The sequence below is a fragment of the Manacus vitellinus genome, unplaced genomic scaffold, assembly GCF_001715985.3.
Source record: "Manacus vitellinus isolate BGI_N305 unplaced genomic scaffold, ASM171598v3 scaffold_4_pilon, whole genome shotgun sequence".
Lineage (NCBI taxonomy): Eukaryota > Metazoa > Chordata > Aves > Passeriformes > Pipridae > Manacus > Manacus vitellinus.
The window spans coordinates 15,266,507-15,292,477 of record NW_021940604.1 but is presented as its reverse complement, the minus strand read 5'-3'; the positions used below and the strand labels follow the sequence as shown (position 1 = coordinate 15,292,477).

The following is a 25,971-nucleotide window of genomic DNA, read 5'->3' as shown; positions in this document are numbered from 1 at the left end:
TTCTTTTGCTGATGGGTGAGGCATTGTTTTCTCTCATTTCTACTGACACCCATTCATTTGTGCCGGTTTTTAGTGGTTTGCAGTAACAGATTTCCTTATCATATGGCTGTGTAAGTATCTGTATTAGCATGGAGAAAAGGGTGGCTGCTGCTGAGAGGCAGCAGGTAGTAAAAGGAGGCTGTATATGGCAACAGTATTACTTAAGCTGGTCTAAGCAGAACTGTGTTAAAAAGATAAACCCATGACTGTTGAAGAAGCACCAATGTACATGATGATATGTAAAACCCTGTAAATAAGCCTGAATAAATCAATACTTTTCTTTGGAGGAAGGAATGAATGTTGTGCAGTAAATAATGCATCACACCACACATTCAGAAAGGATGTGAGAAATAAGTATTGAAGAGACGTTCATTAAGTGTGCACCATCTATCTGGCTCACTGTATGAGACAAGTGTTCCCTTGAAGTGGTCTGTAATTAAAGACTACATCAGTAACACGGATGAAGAGAGGCTCATCATGTCTGCCTCATCATGTCTCAACTTTGGAACATTAACGACATCCTTTGAATATTGTATATCAGTGTGCCTTTCCCAGTTCTGCTGCCTTAATTAAGTTTCTTGTGAGCTGGAACACAGTGTCAAAGTGTTTCAAGTATTGTTTTCAACACAAGTCTTTTAGAAAATGTCATTTTAGGAATTAAAAGCCCTTATTTTTTCCCAGCCTTCTTAACTGAGAGATGATTAAGAAATCCAGTGGGAAAAAAAAGACATTTGCTATTGATGTACATGTACAATTCCAGTACACCTATATTGTAATAATATTAAGGTAGGATATGGGTAGGGAAACCAGTTAACATTGTTTAAATCTGATCTAATAAGAGAACACAAAACTTAGCAGACAATACTTCTGTTATCCAATCCATACAGAATAGGTGACTGCAAAGTGAAGGAGTGTGTGAAAATTTTTGCTTTGAAGGGATCTTAACTGATTCACATTTTAGTGTGAATTCCAGCATCAAGATTTGAATGCAAATTATTTTATTTTTCTCCTTGGGCAGTTTGACATGTCACAGATATATATGTATATATTTGTTCCTTTTTCCTATTACTTTTAACTCTTGCTTTTCTTTCCTTGTGCATCCACCACAGATCACATTCAATTAGGTAAGAAACATTACTCTCCTTGAATACTGCCTCTGTATTTGCCAGGGTTTGTTTTATGGACTGTAAGGCAGTAACCTCTTTCCTTTTAGCATCATTATATAGGATAAAAGCATATGCTACTTAAAGTGTAATGCTTTATTTTTACAGCACGGTGAATATAACAAGAAATGGACTGGACGAAGTGTTTGCCTTGAGTATATTAGTCTGAAATTCAAATAATGAATGTGTTCAAAAGATGTTGGTCTTGGGAAAACCTATTTATACATAATTGCATTCTCTCAACCATCGTTTTCTGTCAGAGGTTGGAACAAAAGCAACAAACAGGAAAAATTCTATTCAGCTGAGTTTTAGAAAGATTTTATAAAGTATTTAATTACCTCCTCTTCAATGAAGCAAAAGTATCTTTGCCATGACTCTTGAGTCCTGGCAAAATTTCCAATAGTAGGCCAAGTTCTGAACATGATAACAGAGTTCTTTATATTTAGAGTTTGAACTTATTGATTCTATAATGCACTTCAATATATGATGAATAAGAAAACAATTTTATGTGTACTCAAAGATTCTATAAGTAGTCTGGCTTTACGTCAGGTCACCCTGCAGAAAGGCTGAACAGCCCTGAATCCCCTCCCAGTCCTTCTGGCCTTCTAGTGACTTCAGTGTACAGGAAAGCCCAAGAGTATTTTTTCCATTCAGCTAAATTATCCTAACATGGACTCTTACTTCCCTGAGAAAACTTCAAAACGTGGCATAGATTGACCTTCCTATCTCACTCTGACATGAAACCAAAATGTAATATTAAGCGACCTTTGTCATGAAGGATCTCTGTTCTCTGCCCTAATCACCATCACAGACATGTATGTCTTTAAAAAAATCCTTATTGTTTTAGGCTTCTCCTAAAAGAAGATATTGCCACTGTTTCTATAACCTGCATCCTCTTTAGAGAAATTAAAAGATGAACTCAATAAATAAATATTGTGCAATTTGCACTTAATGTTTGGATTGTCTGTCATGTCCATCTCTCATCTGTGTGAATTTAATTTGGCAGAATGTAGTCTTCTTACTTAAACCTTCATATTTGGAATGTTTGCTATTAGAAGAGGAGCAGCCTATGCTGAAATACTTCCAAACTCTATTTGTGCCTATTTGTCATATGTTGCAAGACTAAAAAGGCAAGCATACTTGTTTAATTTAACTAGGATTGTTAAAGATTTGGTGCACTTGTGAAATGTTTGGGCTAATCTTTCATAACTCTTAAAAATTATATGCAAAATTGAACATGAAACATTTGCGTTGACTGCTGTCTGTTCTCGTCAATCTGAGCTTAGCAGAAGCCTTAAAATATACACAACAGCAAACATTTCATATTAGATCTCTTTCACTTGCTTGCCAAATAGTTCTTCCTGCCCTTCCCCACCCCCATTTCTGAATCTTTAATCTGGAAGAAAAATCTGTATATGGACTCAATGCTGCTCTGAATTTGTACAGTTTAGAAAAAACACATATACTGTTTGTATGAGAGCTTTCATTTTTTAATGCTATAATCATGCTTTATGTGCAGCCAAATGTTAGTGGCTCTTTAAGTAAAGCTCTCACTGTTCTCAATCAGACCAGGCTGCAGCTGTCAGTCAACGCTGAAAGTGGCAATGCATGGATTTTTGAAAAAAGACATACTCCTGCAGCGCACACTTTACCTAAAATGCTCAGATCTAAATGTGCATATGGAAAGTTCTTAAATCTTAAATAAAAATTCTTATTTGGAACAGGCTTGATGCTTCCCAGCAGTGGGGAACAGGTGATGATGTGACAGCAGAGTTGGTTTTGATGGCTCAGGTGGGAGAATTTGGTTAATGCAAGTCAAGCAGTTAGTGTGGGTGGTCATCTGCAAGTTTAAAGGTGTGCAAGATGATTTGATGCAGAGGCTCCATCCTCTGCTTGCAACCTTCCAATGCTCTTGCTGCTGGGAAGCCTGAGGAGGGAAGTGTCATAAGGAAAGCTGGACGAGAGCTGTGGAAAACAGCTTCCTACCTTTGGTAAAGTTGAGGGGTGAAGGAGGAGGTGAAACATCTGAAAGAGATGTGGACAACTGAGAGTGCTGCCTCTCTGGTTGAAGGTAGCTGTTTAGTTATCCAGTTGTGCAGGAGCCTGTTCAAATTGGGAGTCAGCACTGGCTGTTTAGACTGTATATGTTGCACGTGCGGCAAAGGCAATTGCCTGCTCACCTACTGCCTTTAGCCAGCTCTGTGGATGTTCACAAACCAGAGGTGTGCTGCACTTGCCCAACACAGAGCTCATCCCTTGTTACTTTGAGTCACAGGGATGGCTCTCTGTTCCACTCTCACATGTTGTGTGTCTGTCTAGATAGCAGGAGCCTGTGCCACTTAAATGCATATTTCCAGGAACTGTTTTGCCTAATTGTTTTGAGCCCCATTGCTAGTCAGCTGACATGAGAATGATGTAGCAAGATCTTTAGTGCTGAGAGTGAGCTGGAGTTCACAAGTGAGTTTGACAAGCTGTTGCCATCAGGAGAGGAAGAAAACCAGCACTCTTGAAAATATGTATATGTACATTTAAAGTTGATTTAAAAAATATATTATAATCATGTTGGAAATTGGATTTTACAGCTTTTTTTCTTTATTTTTACCTTTGTCCTACAGCTACTCTATTCGCCATTCCATAAGCATGCCTGCAATGAGGTAATATGCTACCCATATTCTGTTGCTATGATAATGTTCAGCAGTGTAATTAAGGGGGATTTGCATACTTTGATCCTGATCCTGCAGTTTTTAGTTAGATGAATAGTCTCACTTCAATCAATTAAGGTTATTCATGTAGATGAGGGCTGTAGGACAGGCCATCTGTTTTGGTTTTTTTTTTTAGTTTAATTGTATTAAATGTGTAATCTCTTGTACAAGCCTTTGAGTAAATGAAGTAGTTGTGAGATATATTTGAGTAGCTGATTGTTATCAGGTTTGTATTACTGAATCTGATATTCAGTTGTTTTGCTGTCTCTAGAACATTGTCCAAAGCCCATTAATGTCAGAGATGCTTTCCACTCGAACAGGCTTTGGATCATGCTCCTATGGAGGGATTTTACATGAGTGCTTTCATATTTTAATGGCTATAATCATGCTTTACTTGATTGCAGCCCAATATTGACATCTGTTCAAGTAAAGCTCTGACTATTTTTTCAATAAAATTAGAATCCAGCTTTCTTTTTACTCCTTTGGCCTGTAAATATATGAATATCCCCCCTCCTTGCCAAGCATGTGGGAAAAACAAATCTCCTAACTATATGATGGATGCTAATTCATTCAGCTTCAACAGGTGAATAGTTTAAGGCAAGCATTCACCCACTGATGTGACCTATGGGTCAAATGCAAGTCATAAAACTCAGTTTCTCTCTCCTTTTGACCCTTCTTGCCCTATGAAAAATTCGTCATCTAATTAACAGAAACAAAATCTACATCATTTTTCCAACTGGCTTTTGTTTTCCCTTTCCTTAAATTAAGGTCATTTTAACTTAGCCTGATGAGGGATATGATGCAAATGTATTTGCAGAAATAGGAACTGTGCTGGACATCAGCATCTGAGCTGCAGAGCCTTCACTAATTATGAAGTACAATGTATGGAGCACTATAATTGAGCTCTCAGGTGTCAAGTGAGGAGGAGAGAACCAGAATGTCCCCTTTACCCACTACAGATTTGCCCAAGTCCTTTGTGCTGGCTGAACACAGAGAAAAGCTTAGCTTTGTCAGAGAGGCACCTTAGGCACAGAGTCTCCCTGAAGTCTTTGTCTTTGAGAGCAGCAGGATACATCTGCAGTCACAAAGTTACAGAGGGGGGGGTCAGGATTCCTCAAAGACATTTGGGACCCACTTCCTATGTAGTTCTAATCTCCTTTTTCTCATCCTCAGGACATTAAACTTGTCATCTTTTTAATAATGTAGGTTACAAACTTGCTCATCAGCTGAAAAAAAATGTTCATTTGTTTACAGCAACAACACAAATGGATAAAGCTACAACAAAAATGATAAAACCGTAGAAATGCAGCTCTACAACCAGCATTCTAAGGCTGTTCTTCTAAGAGCATGAGAAATGTATCACAGAGTAGGCAGGCCAGTCACCATTTGTTTTCCATTACTAGGCAGGTTCTGCTTTTGCAAATTTGTAGCTAAAAAATACTCATCCAATTATCGTGATTGGATTTAACTGACAGAGCACAAGTTGAGTGTTCATAGCTTATCAGCCTATAGCCCTGTGCTGCCAGGCAGCCTTCATTCTGTCCTGGCGTTGTTGCCTGGTAAGAACTGATCATATTGTGGCGTTATCCCATGATGTTTACAACTGACTCTTTTTCCTTCCTTCAACTTTTTTTTTTTCTTGTAGGAATTCTCCAACTTTCAAATCATTTGAGGAGAAGGTTGAAACCACTGTCACAAGCCTTAAGGTAAAGGTTAGGGGCAGAGTTACATGGCTGTGTGTGTTAAAGTGTGACACCTTAGTTGTCCCTATCATTTATACAGGAGACCAGTTGAATTTGCTGTTCCATCAAGAATTTCATGGAACTGCAAGAGCACTAATGGAGAATGAAAGCAATATGGAGAATGAAAGCAATATGCAAAGAAACTGCCTTTCTCTGCTTTGTTAGTAAGAAATTATTTCTGTTGCCTGCCAAAGTGAGCAAGTGGTCTCAGAAATGCCAAAAACAGTGGTGAGAGCTGTCATGTAACTCAGGTGTGATTGATACTATCCTCTTAGCAGCTCTTAGCCACTAAGTCTTTCTTTGTCTGCAGATGTATTTCCTTTAAAATTTAAATGTTTTATCTGGATTTAAAATTTCAAAACTATATTGACATATTTGCTGCAGGAGAGGAACATCTAATGGCAAAGTTACCAGGCAGCACTAGTTAAGGCTCTTACTCAGCAGGGCAGAGCATGGCAAATTTGCAGTTAGCTAATCTTTGCTGCATGGTGAGGCACAAAGGGGCAACATGAGGGTTTGTCTCCTAATGGTTCTTGTTGATCAGATAAAGTCAAGTGTGTTCATAACATGGCATTTTACTTGGCTGTGATAGAATGCTTTATCATTTTCAGATTTTGAGTGTTCATGTTTATTTAGTGATAGATTGTTCTGACAACTTTAGGTCATGATAGTGTAGGGCAATTTCATCTTCGTGGCACTGTGTCAGAGAAGGAACAGTCATCTCAGTTTCCCAGGTGGGAGGCAGCATCCCAGGAAAGACTGAGTGTGTCTAGGAGGAGGAGCTAGAACAGAACCCAGAGCCCCAGAACAGTGCCTGTATACGCTTTCCTATTCTTTTTACTTTAGCTGCAAATGCATTTTATAGTCACCCTTACTGTAGGAGGAATCATTCATGCAGTGGGGTGCATCAGCTCGGAAGATCTGAATTCCTGTCTCCTGCAGTCAAGCCTATTGCTTGCATATATCACTTTATGTTCCTTCTACTTCTACCCATTGATATAAGGGATGCAGCTCACTGGAACACCTGAAGTCTGAAATATTTTGGGTTGGTTGGTTCTTTTGTTGGGTTTTTTTTTGGGGGGGGGGGTTCCCCCATTTTTCACCAGCAGGAGAAGTGCAGCACATTTTGTATCCATTTAGTCACTAAACCTACTCTTGGGGCTTTCAGTAGTACTTCTAGCTCCCAAGTTTGCATCTAGACTACTCTAGACTCCAGAAATCCATACTTCCTACACATAGGCCAACCTTTGAGAGACAGCTTAACACCTTGCTTTCAGGGATAAAGGACAAATGTGAGTGATGTTCTTTCTGCATCAAAGGAGGGGTTGTCTGTTTCCAGTCACCTCAGTGTGATTCAGAAAAAGTCAGTTCAAACTACACAGCTCTGAAGACCATTTCCTCTCACAGTGTTTCACTTGAGGAGGCAGAACTGTTGATTAAGCAAAGGTGTTCTAGAGGAGACTATTTGTCAGGTCAGCTCAGCCTGCTGTGTTTAGAGTGCTCTTAGATCATCCTTTAAGGAATCTCTAATTAAGAAGGACAGTACAGTAAGTTTTGAGTCTGAAATAATTCACTGTCCATTGGCAAACCCACTAGCATTTTCTGAAATATTTTCTGTCTGTTTTCTCATTCTTTCTTTCATTTCCTTGCGCAAATGGGGAAGCTGGAGTTATGGACCTAGGGTGCCACCAGTATGGGCTATGGACAAATGGGAATGTCTCAGCACTGTTCTTCCTTTTGCCTGCCTCTTTTCCAAGCCTTGTAAGATTAGGAGGACTGGGGGATGGGGGGAGAAATCATGTGGTTCCTCTTCAATTCTAGGATCCTGTTGTGGTCTGAAAAAGTGGGGAACTTCCCAGAGAGGCTTCTAAAGAAAAAGAAAAGGACAGCAGCAGTCTTATCATGTCCCTCGCACCTCCTGTATTAGCCAAAACTGATGTTCAGATTTCATACATTTAGAAGTCAAATTTAAAAATAAATTTGATTTGCTCTTGGAGTTTGGTCTGTGGGTTGCAGCTCTCCTGGGAGAATATATTAGTTCAGTTTCCCCTGGTAATCAAACAGCACCTGGGTGCCTCATTCTTTTCAGCTTTTCTGAAAATCTGAACACAGGTGAATTAAATGTTTGCATAAACACTGAGGTACCGGCCAGTGAAGTGACTTTCCTCATTCTTGGTTCTGGATGGAAGAGTAGGCAGAAAAGCAAATGAAAGAAAAAGAAAATGAAATTGCATTAATGTTTCTTATTTTGAGGTGTCTAAATCAAGATGCACGTTATCTGAGTCATTTGAAGCAGCGCAGGAATAGCTTACTTTCACAACCACCCTGATCAGTCTGAATCAATGTTCTTTTGAGAATTTTAATTGGCAAATAAAAGTCATGAGCCTTGCCATAAAAACTTAATACTAGCTTTACTAGGCAGTAGCTGCCTTTTTGCTGGAAATTCTGGGCCCACCAGCATTTTACAATACATGTATTTCATATTGCTATTTGCAAAAATCAGTGATGGACAGACACCTTCTGAAACTAGACTGGATACAGATTTTTACCTCTTGAGATGGGAACTTTTAATCAGTGACTCAAACTGTCAGAGCAAATATCAAGCCCACTACTACCTTATTTTATTTCAAACTAGGCAAACTGCTGAGCTAGCTAAAGAAACAAAGGATTACATAGGATTAACCCTTTGGAAACTTAGGACACAAAGTTCATTTAATTAAAATAACCTTTCTTGAACATTCAGTGGCTGACAGGCTTGAAAAATGAGAGCTTGTCTTTAAGTCCTGCTACAATTCTAGGATGGAGTACAGAGTTTTGCCCTGTTTTCAGACTCGAGTCAACTTTGAGTGGGCATATCAGCAAGCCAAGCCACAAAAGAACATTTTCTTACCAAGACAACCTAGTCAAAACAGCTTTGTCTCTTCGTCACATTGGCTTGGTCATTTCCAAATCTTTAGATAAAGCTCTATCTTTGTTAGGAAAACTCTGTTTCAGAGATTAGGTCTTACTGGTTTTTACTTTTACTACATTTACAAATTCAGTGACCTGAAGCATTCTGGAAGTAAATGTGCAAGCACGTTGTCATATATTTCATTAATGTAATTTGATATCTCTTCACCACCTTCCTCAATGAAAATGCTGCAGGCAGTTTGGTATATCAATATCTATGTAGCTGCAAGTGCCTGAAAGGAGACAAGCTGATGGGTTTGTTCTTTGGCTACTACATTCCTTCTGCTGTCCAAAATCCCAGTACGGTTTATGTATTTTGCAAGAAGGTGTGTTACCATTGCAGGCGGATGGGCCACTTAGCAAATGAACTAGTTCATTTTAATACCCATCTCTTATCCAGGCTTCATAGAACTGGAAAAAAACAGTGAAACCAGTGTGAGCTACTCACACTGGGTTTAGTGGTAGGGTCTAGGATTCTGCTTGGGATCTGCCTAGGGACTGGTTCCTTTAAGTGTTATGAGACATGCCACTGGCAGATTTTACAATGGTAGCCTAGTTTAGAAATTGGGGGAGGAAAGAATTTGCTTTATTTGACTGTTTTTGTAGCTGTTGTTCTAAGAAAAAACATCCTATGTGTTCTCTGCCTGAACAGTTCCCAGCCCTCCATGACCATGGGGTGGAATGCAAATGGGACTTGCTTCAATGTGAACAGAAGAACTTTCTGTTTTCTGTTTGCCTTGTTTCAGACCAAGGTTGGTGGGACAAGCCACACAGGAGGCAGTTTTGAAGAAGTTCTCAGCTCTACAGCCCATGCCAGCGCTCAGAGCTCTCTTGCTGGTACCCGACTTCCTGAGAGTGAAGAAGAGCTTCAGTGTTAAGCTTCAGGCCCTCCTGAGCCCCACATACTTCTCTTCAGAGACTTGCCCAGACAGTGATTTGCAACCTTCTCTCACCACACAACTTGTGCAACAAGGTTTTGTCAGCTTTGGAAAACTGCCTCCCTGGCCTTGTGTTGGAGAAATGTTTCCTCTCCCTGTTTCTATTTTAGATGGGCCGTTTTAGCGCCAGGTACTTTGTACATCATAGAAACCACACACCAGTCATTGGCTATAATGCACTAAATTCTGTGTTAAGTGACTAACATAGTTTTCATTTTCACATGACTTCCCTCCAACAGTCTCCCAGTTCCTGTTTCTTATCTCTTTTAGTTTACTCTTTTGTATGTGTTGGTTTCTGGATCCCCTCTCAGTGCCACATCAGACAGATGGACCTAGAGCTGTGCTAAGCTTTCAGCTGCCAGCAGCAGCCCATACACCAGCTGTCTACCAGCCATACCAGGTGCCCTTTGTTCAGGAGTTTCAGTACATGATCTGTTTCCTAACAGAATTAAAATCACTTATTGTCACAAAAAATTTTTTCTCCTTCACTGGTACAGTCTGGCACTGCCTTCCACCTGTTAATCGGCAGAGCTAAGGACAGGAAGAAACCCCCAGTTATTCATGCAGAAACTGAACTGATCACAGCTCTGGATTCAAGATGGTCACTGTGGCTGGAAAAGTTTCAGTTTAGAAATATGTACCATTGCTTGCTCTCTGTGGTTTGGTAAGGCTTGACACTATAAGTTAATTACAAAATCAAGTGGAGCGGAGGAAACCTCTAATATTTTTGCCTCCATATCTTACCCTCAAAAATAAGGAAAGTATTTATGAGCTTCAGTCAAGCTACAGCCTTAAGTGAAAGAATACAAACCCAACAACTGGCTTCAGATGTGCCATAGGTTAGAGAGCCCATGCCTTCAGGCCACATTTCAGAGCTACTAGGATAGACCCTGTCATCTCACAATATACCAGATGAGTAAAAACTTTACTTCACTCTTGGTGTCAAATTTTGTCATGCTTCGATCCGGGACAAAATTCCACCAACTCCATTATTTCTGCTCAGTCACCAAGAGCCAGGCATCTCTCAGCTTTGATTCAGCATGCTTTCTTGCATTCTTCTAACTTTTTTTCTAAGGAAAGAGCAGCACGTTTGTGACACTATCTGGCTGTCTAGTGAGCACGTGTCAGTATGCATGTTGCATTATTAGGTTCACCAGATTGAGGAGAGCACAATGTTATCAATAAACAAGATGGAAAAGAGCCTGGCTACTTTGAAAATGGATGCATTTTTTGAGCATACGCCAAAGCTTCAAATCAGTGTTAGTGAGTTTGACATTACAGACTGCTTAAAATTTTGTGAGAAAACTTGGCTTTAAGTGATTTTTTTTTCCTGTGTGGCTTTTGGTAGTTTTTACAGAGTTGAAAGTCTTTTTGTAACGTTCTACTGGACATAAGCTAACTTTGGACATTTATATCACATGCCTCTTTAGTGTGATTTTTAGCATGGAAGTAAATCTAATTATGCTTTTCTAGTATTCTTGTGACAATTTTCTAGCTTATTTTATGTGGTTTTTTGCATAAATGTGAATTTATTTAAAATGTAAGCTATTAATTGTCTAGTTTGTGTAAATGAAGTTCTTGATATTCTTATTAAAAATAAATTTCTCTCTTACTCTTTTACCCTTTGTGATGTTTTAATTCTGTGTTTACTAGTAGTACTGAGCAACCTGGTCTGGTGGGAGGTGTCCCTGCCCATGGCAGGGGGGAGTTGGATGGTCTTAAAAGTCCCTTCCAACCCAAACCATTCTATGATTCTATGATTACTGTGCATCTATAAGCCTTGCTATTTCATGGAAGAATATCAAAGTAAGTTGCATGAACACAATCTGCTATTTTTACTTACAGTTTTTAAAATCTGTTCAGTTTCTTCTGGGCCTGAAATTCCCCATGAAAAATCTGGGGCCCAAGTTTTGAAAATTCTGAGGTTCAATGGAGAAACATACTTGAACTAAGTTCAATAAAAGTCAAATGCATGGCAGAAAACATCTAGGTCTAAAACCACTGACCTTTTGAACAGGGCCAGCAGCCAAACCAAGCTCAGAACATGGAGTCCAAACACTGTTGGGACACTAATTTAGACCTCATTTTATTTATTTATGTATGTATACACATTGGAAATACTTCTGGGGAGCAGTAAATTGCATTTAATTGGATTCATTAAGAGCATAATTTCAATAGTGCTAGTGGAGGTAGGCTGGCCAGGCAAGCTTCACTTCAATAAAAATTCTTAAATGTTACTGTCATGACAGCAGCTGCCACTAGGTGTAGGGTCAATGCTCATATGAACAGATCAGAAGAAAGACATGAGGAGGCAAGTTCCTCTTGCAGGTCATGGGTCCAGCACCTTTTCCTACAGGTGAGTAGTGCACTTTAGAACTGCATTAGGAAGCCTGAAACCCCACAGGCTGTTTGCTAACCTATCTGTCAACCTCTCATCACAGCTCGTGCTTTCTGATCACACCTTCTTCTCCCATCTCCTTCCAACTAACTCCTGTTTCTGTCACAATGCAGTGTCCAAAACTGACATAGGATTGCAGTGGCAGCAAGTAGAAGGGAATGTAATTTTACACATTTTTTTAAAACCAAATCCAACACAATGCATACCCAAACCATGTCTCCATTTCTCAGGCTAGCACCACTGCACTGGGGTTTCACACTGTCCCCTACATCCTCTGCAGAACAGGGAAGCTTCCTTACTCCATTGCAAGGAATGGACTGTTCCCATTTAGGGTAGCACTTGTGCTGTGTATGTTTCTACCAAGCATCTCTTCAAGGCCACTTTTCTGGTTTGTTAAGAATGTTCTCAGTTCTGTCTTTCAGTGCATGTGTAGCTCTTTCATGCTCAGCATTCAGTGGAAACTAATAGAGACTATAATCTGTGTGCATCTTGGAGGAATAAATATGCTGAAGAGAGCTCAGTGGGCCCCACTCCATCCCACTTGCAGTATGACTGTCTGTTGCCAATAACCGCTTTCCTATTGCTCAGCAAAGCACAACCTGTTCTTCCAGGGTTTCCACAGGGCACAACTGCTCCCTTGTGGGGTTCCCAGCAGAGCAGGCATCTCACATCTCCTCTGGACCGGACCAATATGCTCTGCAGATTTTGTGCACAGTGCCAACCCCTAAAGCAAGAGCTCCCAGCAGCTGTGCCCAGCACTCTGTGCCTCTGCCAAAGGCACCAGCTGCAGAACGCTGCACAAGCTTCGGTCAGGCCCCTGAGGTTTGCATAAAGGAAACATTTCCTGAGTCATGGTGCCTGAAAATGTGTGCTCAGCTACATTACCTATCTTTAAACTGGATGACAATTGAATTTAGTTTTATGCTGCTTCATTTGACATGAGGTGGAAGACAGAGAAGCGAGCTCCAGGTCTCGACCATGTAAATTTTCCAGGTGCAAACTTTGCTTACTTGGTAATCATGACATTGCCCTAATCTCCAGCTGCACACAACTCAGCAGTTGGCTGTGCAGACACTGGCCTCATTATGGCATTTACCATCACTACAGCTTTGCTTCCCAATCATTCTGTACTTCTACATTGGCAATATTACTTCTGCCAGAAACTCATTTACAGCAGAATCAGTACCAGTGTGTAACAGCCAGAAGAAGGGAACCAGCTTTACACAGGTGTAGAGGCTTCTGCATTAGACTGCACAAACACCAAAGGTCCCTCCCAACCCCAGCTATTCTGTGATTATCAATTACCTGTCAAAGAGTCTGTAAAACTGCCAGTCTGGGGTGAGGGGGAGTAAGGAATATTGGAATTATGGAAATGTTGGCACCAGTTCTTGACACAGCACATGAACAGTGGGAAAGTCCTATGAAACAATGAAGATATTGAGAAAATATAATTAATGAGATTACCAATTTTATCCACCATCACTTCTTAAGGCTTATGTACTCGAAAGAAATCTCATCTCTAGGCTCAGTCAAGAGCTCATAGAGGAACGTGCTCAGTGGTCTCATTTCTGTGTAGCACTGTGAGTGGATATTAACCCACTGAAAGGTAATTAAATCCATACATACTTGGAAGTCACAGAACAAGACATACACAGTGCATTACATGAACTGATTAGATTGCAATCAGCTAATTTGTAAACGTACTTGAATTTCCCCAGCGGAGCATCTATTTGTAACTGAGACTGCATTAATCAAAAGCTGATTAAAAAAAAAAAAAAAAGGAAAAACCCAAACAAGATAATTCTAAATATTTGGTCCTTGACACAAACTCTGATCTGTGAGGTAACTATGCTCCCTGCTCGTATCTAAGTGGTCCTGGGATTCTCAGCAATGAATGCACAGGAAAAAAAATTTGCTGGCAGAATCAGTGATCTTACAGAAGGAAACATAATGTACAGAATATAAAACAAAGTATTTATTATAGCTACAGCATTTAGGAACACCTCAGGAATGTGGACGAGATGTAGCAGCTATTTTTTTATTCCTTTCTGTGTTAATCAGAGATACAAGCTGAAGTATTTCTGGGTGAAAAAACTTTCCTGCAAAAGAAAAGAAAGGGAAATTTAATGAATAAGGCTGTCATTTTCCCACCTGTGAAAGGCTGGCATTGGAATGATAGCAGTGATGTCACTTCAGGCTCAGAATAAATGCCAAATTATTTAAGAAAGTGAATACTCACAGTTTGATCCAACTATGGAGTACGAGTAGTTACAGCCCTTCTTACCAAAAAGCTTATATTTTGTGCCATATTAAGACCTTAAGAGCTGAAAAAGGGATGCACCCTGACCAAGATAATCTGATACTATGTATCCTGCTACGGGAAACCACTCCAATTACAGGTGCACTTGGGGTGTATGCTCTAAGCTCTACTCAGACACCAGCTCAGTTTAGTTTACTGAATTGTGGTAGGAGGGCAAAGATGTCAGTTAGAAAATTAAGTATTCCAGCTTTGTTCATGTTGTCCTCTTTTTTTGTCTTCCCTAATCAAATTATTACATTTTTCAGAGAGCTTATTATCTCCCTGAGGAATCACTAAAGTATAAATGGGACTTGTCAGGAAGTGTCTGGTGACTGCTTAGTCCTCTTCCCAAGTTTGTCTACCCCTAGTTTTTTTCCAGGACTGGCTGACTTAGTCACAAGTTCTTTTCTGGTGTTCAGCTCCCTTGCTAAAATTATAAAGATTATTATTTTACCTATTTCTCCTTTCAACTATCAGTTTATTTTGCAAAGGATGAAAAGTAAAGGATAGAATAAAAGGTAATACAATTGCAGCTAAACCATTTCACTGAGGTGGTTCTCACATACATGAACCTTGGGCAGGTCAGACACAACCACAGCTCACGTAGAGATAACAAATGCTACTTCACTGGCTCATGAAACACTAACAAAGTAGAAACAAGCTGCTGTCAGAGCATCTGTGAAGGTTGAAGACTCCTTTAGGCCCCCTCTGATGTTTCAGGGAGTTCCTTAAACACATGCAAGTGTAATGAAAGCTGGGCCTCTGTCTAGATAAAAAGTGATCTAAAAGGAATTTGGCAAAAGTGAAATTCAGGCTCAATATCTATAGATAAATAAAAGGTATTTTCACACTGCATTAAGTTTCCCTCAAAATATTTAGGGTACTTAAGCAATGAGTAAAATAACTAGTTCTCACTTGCTCTGAATGTCTGTCAGAAAAAAAGGCAATTTATCTATTTCATTTATGAAAGAGGAAAAATAGAAAGCCCAAATGTCATACCAGCAGTTGAATCATAAAAATCTTGCAATCTGCCAGGTGTGTTTTCCAACTCTTCGTACTCAAATGCTTGTAGTATCATCTCACACTGATCCAACTGTTTTACAAACTTGGCTTCTGCAGTAGACTGGTTTTCATATTCCTGAAAAGATTTGAAGTATAGGAAAATAATTTTGTTTCTCCGAAACAAAGTATTAAAAGCTCTTTATGTATCAAGAATTTTCTTCATTAGTACAAGCCACTCCATAAATATCCACTGCAGTTACATCTTTCACTTTGTTTTTAAGACGCTTGAAATAAGTATGTGCCAAATTTATATTAAATGTAATGGGACTCAGAACACAATTCTTTTGCATAATCTAAGTCTAAATATATCACTTGTTTTGGCTGACTCAGGGATGATACGGAAGCAACCCTGCACCATATACAAGTTAAACAATAGGTTCCATTTAATAACATTTTACATATAAAGATCATTTGAGGCCTGGCCTAATATGAATTACCACAGAGTGTGCCTATGCATTGTCATTACCTATTTTTTGAGACCTATTTTGCACTTTTCTCCACCACTTGCTGTTTCCATACGGAGCTGTTCTTTACATTTCTCCTGTCATTCCTTCCTAATCTTTTTGGTCTAATCTGTCTGAGCTGCTTATGTCCTTATGTCTCTCCCAAGAGATAGGAAGAGGAGTGGTTGAGGGGTTTCCCCCCCCGTCAGACTTTAAGTCCTTTAATCTCTGTGCTATCTTTTCCCTCTCTACAGTAATCATCAGCATATATTTGTGAGTTATTCCCATTTCTGGTCAACTTGAACAATGTTGCTGTCATTTGCTTCCAGTGATGGCTGCAGACAGGTTTGCCATTTCATTTTCTCTGTCACATTGCATGTGATGTCTCATTAGCTGGTCTTCTGACTTCCAAAATCAACCCCAGGAAAAAGGTTTTTTTCTGTGCAGGTTACCAATCACCTTGATACCCTCGGCAGGCCGACTCCGTTCATCATCACCATTAATCGGTCTTAAGTACACACCATCCCATCTGTGCTCCCAGATGCACAGAACCTGTGACTCACAGCAGTTCTGCAGATAAGAGCAGCACAAGTACAGGAAGAGGTTTTCCTGCTGACCAAAGAACATGGCATCCCTTTCTGCATCTTAAGACAACAGCTGTGGTGTGAGTGTCATCACAGTGGCAAGATCCTGGCTTTGTAATTCCAGCACAGGTAAGCGTGACAGTCATTTCCTTGTCTGACATACTACTAGGAGCCTGTACTTCAGCTTATTACTTTACCTTTGAAGTCAGAAATCCAGATTTTGATAGCCATGACTGACTCATTTACTATTCTACTTGGATTTCAATGATACTTTGAATTTTCAGTTACATTTTGATTGTTAGTTTAGTAATCAATTTCACTTCAATGTTTTATCTTCTTTTTCTCCTTTCAACCTGAGTTTGTTTGCCTTAAATACTACTTCTTATTTTCTTAAATCTATTTCTACTATTTTTCTTATTTTTTTGGGGGGGGGAGTGGGATGTTCCACCAAAGACAACAAACTCTTGGCAGCATTAAAAAGGAGAACTTCAGGAGAAGGACAACTAGGGCTGTTTTCCTGTAAAGGTCGGTCCCACAACCAGCAATTAAACTGGGAGTATCAATCTGTTACCAACCTCTTTGGGCCATACAACCCACCAGATCTTATTCATACCTCAGCTCACATGACCCTCAAGAAACATCAGTTATTATATGTGCAACTGTGCACAGTGCTGAAATAAACACTGTTTCTTCCCCAAAGGTGTTTAACACTGTGAAACAACAGCACACTTTGGAAAAACAGTAACTAGTCTTTCCAACGCCACAGGCCATCTTTTAAAAATTACTCCCATGCTTTTGCAGTTGAGAATAAAAAAGCAAGACAATGCCAAAATGTGCTGACTCGTTTACTTAATTATTTTTTCTAACATATTCTGGATTGTTATACAGTGAAAATATATCTGAGGCACTTTTCTGCTGCCTCTCCCCCCTACACTACACTTGCAGAGTGCCCACCAACACAGCCCAAAGCAATAGTCCTTGTAAAGCGGAAAGGCAAAGAGAGGCAGAGAAAAGGGTAGAGCAGTGCAGGAATGACTTGCTAAGGGTATCAACAGATCTTGCCCCACCACCATTCAGCTTTGGTCCATGATTTTCTTCACTCACAAAAGAAATCATAGGGAAATGCCTCTGGCTAGGTGAGAGCTGAGTATCATACCAAGTGACTGGAGGCTTATTTTCTGCCTCTTTCTTTTCTTTTTAAGAAGCACCTAGTTGTTTCACTTAAGACTAGATGGACTGCATATGAATGTTAGATTTTTAGGTTATCCTCGCTGTTATGTGGGTTGCACTCATGCTATGCATTGCAGACTCAATGCCAATAAATTATCCTGAAGGTAGAAACAAAGACCAAATGATCAAAAGTGCACATATATTAAATTATGGTTAATGAGAATGATGAAAAGCTAACATGCTGAAGAACTGACTCCATAGTGAACCAGCTCTTATACAATCATAAGAGAAGACTGAGACCAGCAAAGAAAAATACCAGTTCTACAGGACTAACCTTATCTATCAAAACCTCATTTTCCTCAACTATAACAGCTTCCCAAGGGAGAAGGAACCAGTGCTCAGTAAAAAAATGCATACACTTTATTTCCCAGATCTGATGATGGTGATTTACCCTCTTAACCCTGAAATATAGCTCTGAGAACGCATTCTCACTGCCTGTTCACCACACGACTATAACAGGGAAAAAAAAAACAAAGCAAAACAAAAACCCCACAAACAAACAGGGTGTTGTAACAAAAGGCAGAAACTGGATGCAAATATCTGGAATTTAAATACATTCCAAGCAGAAAAGCAAGAATATCAATATAAGATACAGAATCAGGTCCAAGAAACATAGAATGCTTTGTTTGCAGCAACATGTGAACGAGAGGTTGTGGATACACTTGTCCTCATGTGACCCATATGTTAGGAGAAGATGAAGCACAGTAATTATAAAATTGAATTTTTTTGAAATAATCTAAATTTTTTTAAATCATCCCTCATTTACAAGTAAAAAAGATCTTATCAATTAACTGCATGAATTCACATAAAAAAGTTAAATCACCTTCAAATACAGAAGATACTTTCCAATCCAAACTTTTAAGGTACACAAGGCAAGAAATCCATAGTGTTTGTAGAAAAGCGCTGTTTTGTGTCATATTTAAGTTCAAACTTAAATTTTAATTTACTTCAACATTTTAAGTTACTACTGAATATTTTAGCCTAATGGGCTTTATAATCAAGAAACAGAAAACACAGAAATTACTTGTATAAAAAGCAGAAAATAATTTGTGGCGTCATCAGCTCCCATTATTTTCTTCCTGTACTAAAAGCTGCAAAGGGCCAGATGTGAACAAGAGATAACATAATAAAAAAAAACAGATTTATACCCAAGTGAGCTAGATGTAGAGGACAAACCCTTCTTTCAGCTGTACAAATCAAGCCCTGGACAGGTTCATCTGAAACTTTGAGAGGCCAGAGGCCAAAACTGGTTATTTTGGCAAAGTCCAGGGTTTCTGTTAGACAAGGATTCTAAAATGACCCTGACTCATACCATTACACTTTATCTCCTAAGCAAATGAATCTAGCTTTCTGAGGTCAAAATAAGAGATGGCACAGTTTCACAGGTATACAGGAAGAAGAGACTGGGTCACCCTGAATTTTACCATAGGATTAAGAGAATGTAAGCTTACTTCCCAGAGTTCATAGATTTCTTTTCTGAGGTCCTCTGATAGAAGCTGGGTCAGTTCTTGCATAGCTGCCTGAAAAAAAAGAGGCCATTTCAATTTACCTATCTTTTGAGCAAGCACATTTCTATCACTGTCTTTTATGAATAATTATCTACTTGTTACCAAGTTTGTAGAAACATACACTAGACAGAATATTATTGTATTGTGTTGGCATGGCAAGGTTTTGGCAGGGGGAAGGGAAGAGGGCTACAGCACTGGCCAAGGCCAAGGTGGTAGCACCTCTGGAATAACATATTTAAGAAGGGAGGAAAAAAATCCTGCACAACTGCACTCCATTGCCCCCCACCACTGAAGCATCAAGGTCTTGTTCCTTCCCACCTCCTTCCAGCTCTGGAGCTCATCAGATTTCAAGGTTAGCAGGCCAAAATGACTTACCTGGAAAAAAACCCAGCCCAACCTGACAAACTTCCCCCTCAAAAAACCCAAATTTTTTTTTTTTAATCAAGTTCATTTTCTGCTGCCTTAGCCTTGGGCAAGACTCGCTGGTTAGACTTACTGCACAAGCAGCAAACTTCAAAACCAGGTCAACATCGGCTGTAGAGCAAAGGGGAAAAAAGAACTCTGCAGTGGAAGCAGAATATTGATAATTCCCCTCAAGCCACCTCCTGAAGTTGCCACCCTTCCTGTATTTTTTCAACAAAGCATTTCAGAATTATCCTAAATATTTAATGCTTTACCCTCCTTCCCACAAAGTCAACAGCAAAGTTCTCACTGAGTGAAATGAGAGCAGGAGCTGAAAATACTCAAGAAAACTTTTTAAACATACTTAGGCATCAAAATACCTTTTTCCTTGCCTAAATTCAAATCGGAATTCTTTCTAGACAAAAGTTGAAGCCTGATTCTCAGTGACACAACAACCTTTAAAGGCTTCTAGGAAAGATTTTTTTTTTCTGTTCAGTGTTTTGAGGCTCTTCAAAGAGTGTAACATAATGCTTCAGTGATTATTCCCCTCCCTCTTTAATGCTTATCTGTTTAAAACTTGGGATTAGGGGGGCTGTGACTAACTCTAGGAGTAAGCTTTTTGCTAAGAAAGTAGAAACTACAGATGTATTCAAATTCAGTGTTGCTGAAGTAATATCTTTACTGACTGTAATTGTGGTATTTCATTTTTTCAATGTACTTCCTAGCATGTTCCTACACCGAACAAAAAGGCTATCATGAGTTTCTGAGGCGACACGTTGCCCTCTAGCTGTGGCTACAGAAGTGGTTTACATTTTCTTCAATTTTCTTCAAATAATGCCACAAACCAGAAATGACAAACCAACAGTTTGGATACGTACAAGACCAAAAATAAAGTAACTCTAGGCATGCTGCACTCACAACAACAACAATAACAACAAAACAAAAAACCCCCACCCAACAAACAAACAAAAACAAACCCAAAACAAAACAAAAAAGACACCTGTGTCTGGAGTCCCGTGCAAAAGGTTTCAATAAAGTCTTTGTCACAACTGCATGATCTGGTACCACACATATGATCTGACATGAACTGTCATCCCTCCCAGTCAGTGCACCCACACCCTGCTCTCCACCTTTTGGTAAGGCTGCTGAAATGACTTATTCAGGCTATCAAAACTACAGTTAGTTTGGAAATAAATGGCCAAGATGAAGATTACTTCAAAGGTTCCCCTGTCATAACTTTGTACTTGGTGATGCTAAAGATACAAAAATCACAATGAGTTGAAAATTGTAGTTGGTTGTGGCAGACTTGTGCAATGCCAATGACAGTATTATATTGCTTAGTGTTCCCTCACCAAACCATTAAAAACATACAGAATGCTTTGCAGATGTGTTTTCATGCCTTATGTCCATACCTCTTCTCTCCTGTGTTTCTCCTCTTTTGAGATATTATCTGCAGGAGCAATATCTCCAACAATGCATTCAGCCATATCATGAACCAAAGCTAATCGTATGCATCTGACAAGAAGCAAAGACAGAATAATTAGCTTTTCAGCATTTTAAGTTAAATCTTGTTATCCACAAAGCTAAGAGATGACAGAATTTATACCCTTCCTATATTCTATAGGTTGGCTGGAGTTTTTTTTAAACTTTACATTTTTCACTTCTTTGCCACAGGAAGTAGTTTCCACCCAGACATGTGTTTAGTTCCTGATTTCTAGCTCCTGCTGCTTGTAAATACAGATTTAAGTATAAATACACCATGTACCAGAGCATAGCATTCAAAAGTCACGTACTTAGCTTTTGTACACTTGGCTTTCAGAGATGTTGTGATAATTAACTATATGATATACTTCACGTTATTCCTCCAACACGTAGAAGGTAATCTGATTAGAGCCATCTCAAATTCATTATATAATCTGACACTCACAGCTCTATGGCTATGCCAGTCTGCAGCAAAATGCTCAAAAAAGCCTTCACATCAGCTTCTGAAGGGACTAAGCAAGCATGATCCTGTAGAGGACTCAACAACTCATTCAATAATGAAGCTTTCTCTACTGTGCTAGAGGTTTACTGAGGCTCCTTAACTGCTGCTAAGTGCTAGTTCAGTCAAAATCCACATGGTGTATGGCTTTGCCCTTGCTGTCTGTTGCTTCAGACTATGTTCAACGAGTATCTTCAGCTTGCTTACTTACGGCTTGAGAGAAGGCCAGCTCAGAGCCTCTGCACTAAGGACTTGCCTCTGCACTCGTAGTCTAGCAACAGAAGTTTTTAGCCCCTTTCAGTTCTCCAGGTAAACAGCATCCTGTCCAAAGGATGGAGGGAAGAGGGGAAAGGTTTTCAAACTCCTTCAGTGTGTTTTAAAAGTTCTTAGGATGACAGCTCTTTTTAGCATTTTGTCTGCAACTCTCCCACAACATTAACACATGGTCTTGATAACTAGAGGCAGTCTCACCTGTCCTTGTTAAGGCTTTTGTCTTCAGTCACCAAAGCCATCATTGCCATCCTGTACATATGATCGGATACGCTCTCTGGCTTCGCCACGTTCCTGTACACCCATCCTGTCCGTGGTACTCTCTGCACGAGTGTCACAGAATCACTGAATCAGTCAGGTTTGAAAAGACCTCTGAGATCACGGAATCCAACCTTTGGCAGGACACCACCACGTCTCCTAGACCATGGCACTGTAAACGTCAAAATTCTTGGAACTGAACTACCTCTCTTCAGAGAGACCAGAAGAAATTTTGCCCCACCGTGACCTCCACGCACCGGTGAGACTCGATGCTTTCAGGAAACACCTGCCCCAACGACCTGACCGGGCTCCCCAAGACTGTGCCAGGAGCACGGCCCAGCCGCAGCCGAAGGACAGGGGCATCCTGCCCTGCCCTGCCCAGAGCCCCCTCTCCTCGCCGCAGCCCAGCCCAGCCCAGCCCGGCCCGGCCACCTCCGCTCCGCAGGCGCCGCGGCGGGGCCGCCACGCACACCTCGGGCGGAGCCCCGGCTTTCCGCCGGCCTCCACCGACTGCGCCACCGCCGCTGTCCGGGCACTGCCGGGGAAACGGCCCCGCGGGAGGCCGGCGGGCACACGCACGGCACGCACGCCGGGCACGGCACACCCCGCCGGGCACGGGCACACACACCCCGCCGGGCACGGGCACACGCACACCCCCCGGGCACACGCACACCCCGGCAGCCTCCGCTGCCCCCGCTGCCCCGGCCCCTCCTGCGCAGCGCCCGCGCCCACCTTGAGCTGCCCCAGCAGGCGCAGGAAGGGCAGCAGCCCGGCGCCGCCGCTCGCCGCCATCCACCGCCCGGCAGCCACCGCCTCCGGCCGCTCCACCTCCTCCTGCCGAGAGCGGAAGGAAGCGGGAGGCCGGGTCAGTGCTGCGCTGCCCGCCCCGTCTCCAGCTGAGCGCTGGGAGGAGGGCGCGGGTTGTAGGGAAGCGGTGTCTGCGGGGTGCCGGGTGTGTGGCGGAACAGCGCTCCCGAAGCTCTGCCTCCTCGGGGATGCATAAAAAAAGAATGTTTCGGACTGCGACTGCAACGGGAAAACAGCAAGAGAAGCTGGGCTGCTCACGGGTCGTGAAAGGGGAAGGGAGGTGGGCGGCCTGTCCTTTCTTGTCCCAGGGTGCAGCGGGGAGGAGCGAAAGGCAGTCTCGAAGGCAGGAATAACTCATACTGCAGCCAAAACTGAGCATCTCGGTGACCTTTATCGTACTTTTTTTTTAAAAAAAGCGAAAGGTAGATATTGCAAACTCATGTATATTATTAACAGAAGATAGATTAGTTATTAGGGTTGCTAATGAGTTTTAAATTATTCTGGGGACTCACAGAGTCTGGCTACAGGCACTTCCACCACGTTTACAAGTTGAATAAATAACACACTGAATCACTTGACAGTTGGTGGATTTTCAAAATACCTTACATTTCTTTGCTATTTTTATATTGCCGACTGCAATAGCAAGTAACAGTTTAAATGTGGTGATGAAATAGTCTTTTTTCAGAAAACAACCTCTGCAGTTTGCCAGATATCAACAGATGGCAGAGTATTTTTATTTTTGCTCATGCATATGCCTAAAATCATAAATTAATAATAAAGTCCAGACACTATTTTGGTGACCATTTTAAGGCTGCCTTCCAACAACAAACAAGAATCCTAGACCAGGAAAGTCATCACCTTTACACCTGTGCGCAATCATAAAGGTTGTAAGGGACTTCTGGTATTGCAGTCCAGCTTCCCTGCATGAAGTGAATCACATCTGTTGCAGTTTTGTCTTGACAGCTCTTGAAACCATGCAAAATAAAAATTACATAGCTTGTCCAGGTTAACTACCTTCCATGTAAATAATTTGTTTCATGATGTCTGCTTTGGACCTTCTGAGCCACTTGTGCCCATGGTTTCCTGTTGTAATGCATACCATTACCAAGGGGAGTTTAGCTCTGCCATATTTACAATCCCCCTTCAAGTAATTGAATGTTGCTGTTATATGACCCCCAACACTCTTCAACAGGCAAGACAGTCCCAGGATACCTCAACATCTCCTTCAAGATGATGTGATTTAGGTCCTGATTGTCTTGATAGTGTTCACTGGAGCTGCCCTGTCTTGATCTGAGGAAGCACCAAACAGGGCCTTGTGTCCAGCCAGCACCTCACCAACACCAAGCAAAGGGGGACAGTAACTTTCCTCAGCCTATTGGCCACACTCCTAATGTAGGCTACTGTGTGATTTCCCATCTTTGGGATGAGAGCACACTATGTGCTTGTGTTGGACTCAGCTTTCACATAACCCCCGGTCATTTTCGATGAAGCTGATAGCCAGCCTGTTTCTTCCCAGCTCATACCAATGGAAGGGTTTATTCGGCCTTAGGTCCAGGATTGAGCATTTATCCTTGTGTTTCTCCATGTTGAACGCGTTAAGTCTTCTGTAAGCCCAGTCCTGAAGATTCTCGAAGTCTCTCAGAACTTAAGCTTTACTGTTTAGTGTGTCAACCATCCCTCCTAACTTATTGTTACCTTGAAATAGCCAGAGAGTGCATCTTGTCCCATGGTCCACATTTTTGATGAAGACAATGCACTATATATACCCTAGTATCAACCCCTAAAGTACTGAACGTGCTATGGGCCTTCAGGCACATTGCCAAGCCACCAGTTGCCACCCACTGAGCCCGTCAGCCCAGGCAGTTTTCAATGCATCTAGCAAACAGCTTGTTCATGCCATATTTCCTCAGTTTGTGAGTGAAAGTACTGCAGGAAATCATTTCAATCCCTGTACTGAAGTCAGGATCTATTGTGCCCACTCCTCCATCCTTGTCCGTGTAATTATAGCCATTCCATTATAGGGTGCAATCAGGTTGACCAAGTGTGTTTTCTTCTTCATAAATCAATGCCAGCTGTTCTTGATCGCCTTCGTGATCTGTACAGGTCTCTCTAATAGAGCTTCATCAACTTTCTTTTTGTGGCTGCAAACAGAATCTTTATTGTTTCTTTAACAGCTGAAAAAAATGCCTTCTGAACTCAGTCATGAAAATAATACAGAGTAAGTTATTAATTTGCATTTTAAATAAGATGCTGTATCCAGTTTAGGAGCGTATTAAGCCTGCTTTGTCTTTTAACCCTTCTTGAATGTATCTATTCAATGTACATATTTAGTATTTGTAGCCTTTTAAATCCATTTTCTTTTGCAAATCCATTAATAATTCTTTAATATGAATGAGTCTTCTACAGCACACACGAGGAGGCATGATTTTCAGTTTTATTGTCTGACAAATTCTTTGCCACTGGTGTCCTTAAGATAGGTTTCTAGAACAAACTCTTGTGGGACATTACTGAGGCTGGATTCACAGGCACTGATCTCAGCTCTCCATTTAGTTCAGAAAACACTATCAAAAGCAGCATACTCTCATTCACAGATTGATTTTCTAATGCATTTAGTATCTCTGCTCGATTTGAACCCTTTGGAGCTGTGAATGCTCTGAAGACCCGAGGTTTCCCATGGTGTTGGGAAGTATGGAAAACTGATGGGCAACAGGATGGCAACAACATCATTTGACATTGTGGTGGAGAAGCATTTCCGGGCATCAGCCATAAATAACGTCTTGACTTATTTTTGCAACACTTATTTCTTTAAAAGTATACCCTGACATATGTAGCATTTACATGGGATAAAATGTACAGAAAACAATACACTTGATACAACCTTTGTAATTCTTTTGTATAGGTATTTATATAACTTTTGTGATTTTGTAAAAATTGTAATATTTTTAGTATTTTGTAATATTTGTCTTTATATAAAATGTATTTATGTAATATTTATGTAGTGTATTTTTTAATATTTGTCAGTTTTGTAACATTTGTATGTATATAATTCTTCCGCATGCACTTTGTGTGCTGTTTTTGCATATTGCTTATTGACACTGGTTTGCTACCAGGTTTTTCTGACGTAGTACTGGAGGTATCATTTATGAGCTTTTTCAAGTACTTATCAAATGCATCATGTGGAATATTAGAAACATAG

At 40.6% G+C, this 25,971-nt stretch overlaps 2 protein-coding genes across 4 annotated transcripts in view; one reads left to right on the top strand and one right to left on the bottom strand.

The window, feature by feature from the left end:
• Positions 1 to 11,157, top strand: part of TPD52L1 (TPD52 like 1) — a 48,478-nt gene extending 37,321 nt beyond the window's left edge. For all 3 annotated transcript variants that reach the window (XM_029962873.1, XM_029962874.1, XM_029962875.1), the window contains exons 5-8: positions 1,149 to 1,163; positions 3,818 to 3,856; positions 5,550 to 5,610; positions 9,342 to 11,157. In XM_029962873.1, the coding sequence (XP_029818733.1) occupies positions 1,149 to 1,163; positions 3,818 to 3,856; positions 5,550 to 5,610; positions 9,342 to 9,473 (247 nt within the window). In that variant the 3' untranslated portion in view covers positions 9,474 to 11,157. The remainder of the gene's footprint in view (positions 1 to 1,148; positions 1,164 to 3,817; positions 3,857 to 5,549; positions 5,611 to 9,341) is intronic.
• A 2,727-nt stretch (positions 11,158 to 13,884) lies between these two features.
• On the bottom strand, positions 13,885 to 22,804 carry HDDC2 (HD domain containing 2). Its single transcript, XM_018078329.1, has 6 exons — positions 22,701 to 22,804; positions 21,912 to 22,033; positions 20,872 to 20,974; positions 19,001 to 19,069; positions 15,230 to 15,368; positions 13,885 to 14,030 (listed from the first exon to the last, which is right to left on the bottom strand). Exons 1-6 carry the CDS (start codon positions 22,758 to 22,760, stop codon positions 13,936 to 13,938), a joined length of 588 nt encoding a protein of 195 aa, XP_017933818.1. The 5' UTR covers positions 22,761 to 22,804; the 3' UTR covers positions 13,885 to 13,935.
• Positions 22,805 to 25,971: the final 3,167 nt, after the last annotated feature.

Bases quoted from the DNA above. Each gene is read 5' to 3' on its own strand.
- HDDC2 (XM_018078329.1), bottom strand. From the start codon at position 22,760: ATGGCGGCGAGCGGCGGCGCCGGGCTGCTGCCCTTCCTGCGCCTGCTG. The intron at 22,034-22,700 runs GTGGGCGCGGGC...ACACTCGTGCAG, and splicing joins GCCTGCTGGGGCAGCTCAAG to AGAGTACCACGGACAGGATG. The intron at 20,975-21,911 runs GTGAGACTGCCT...GCTTCTTGTCAG, and splicing joins AAAAGCCTTAACAAGGACAG to ATGCATACGATTAGCTTTGG.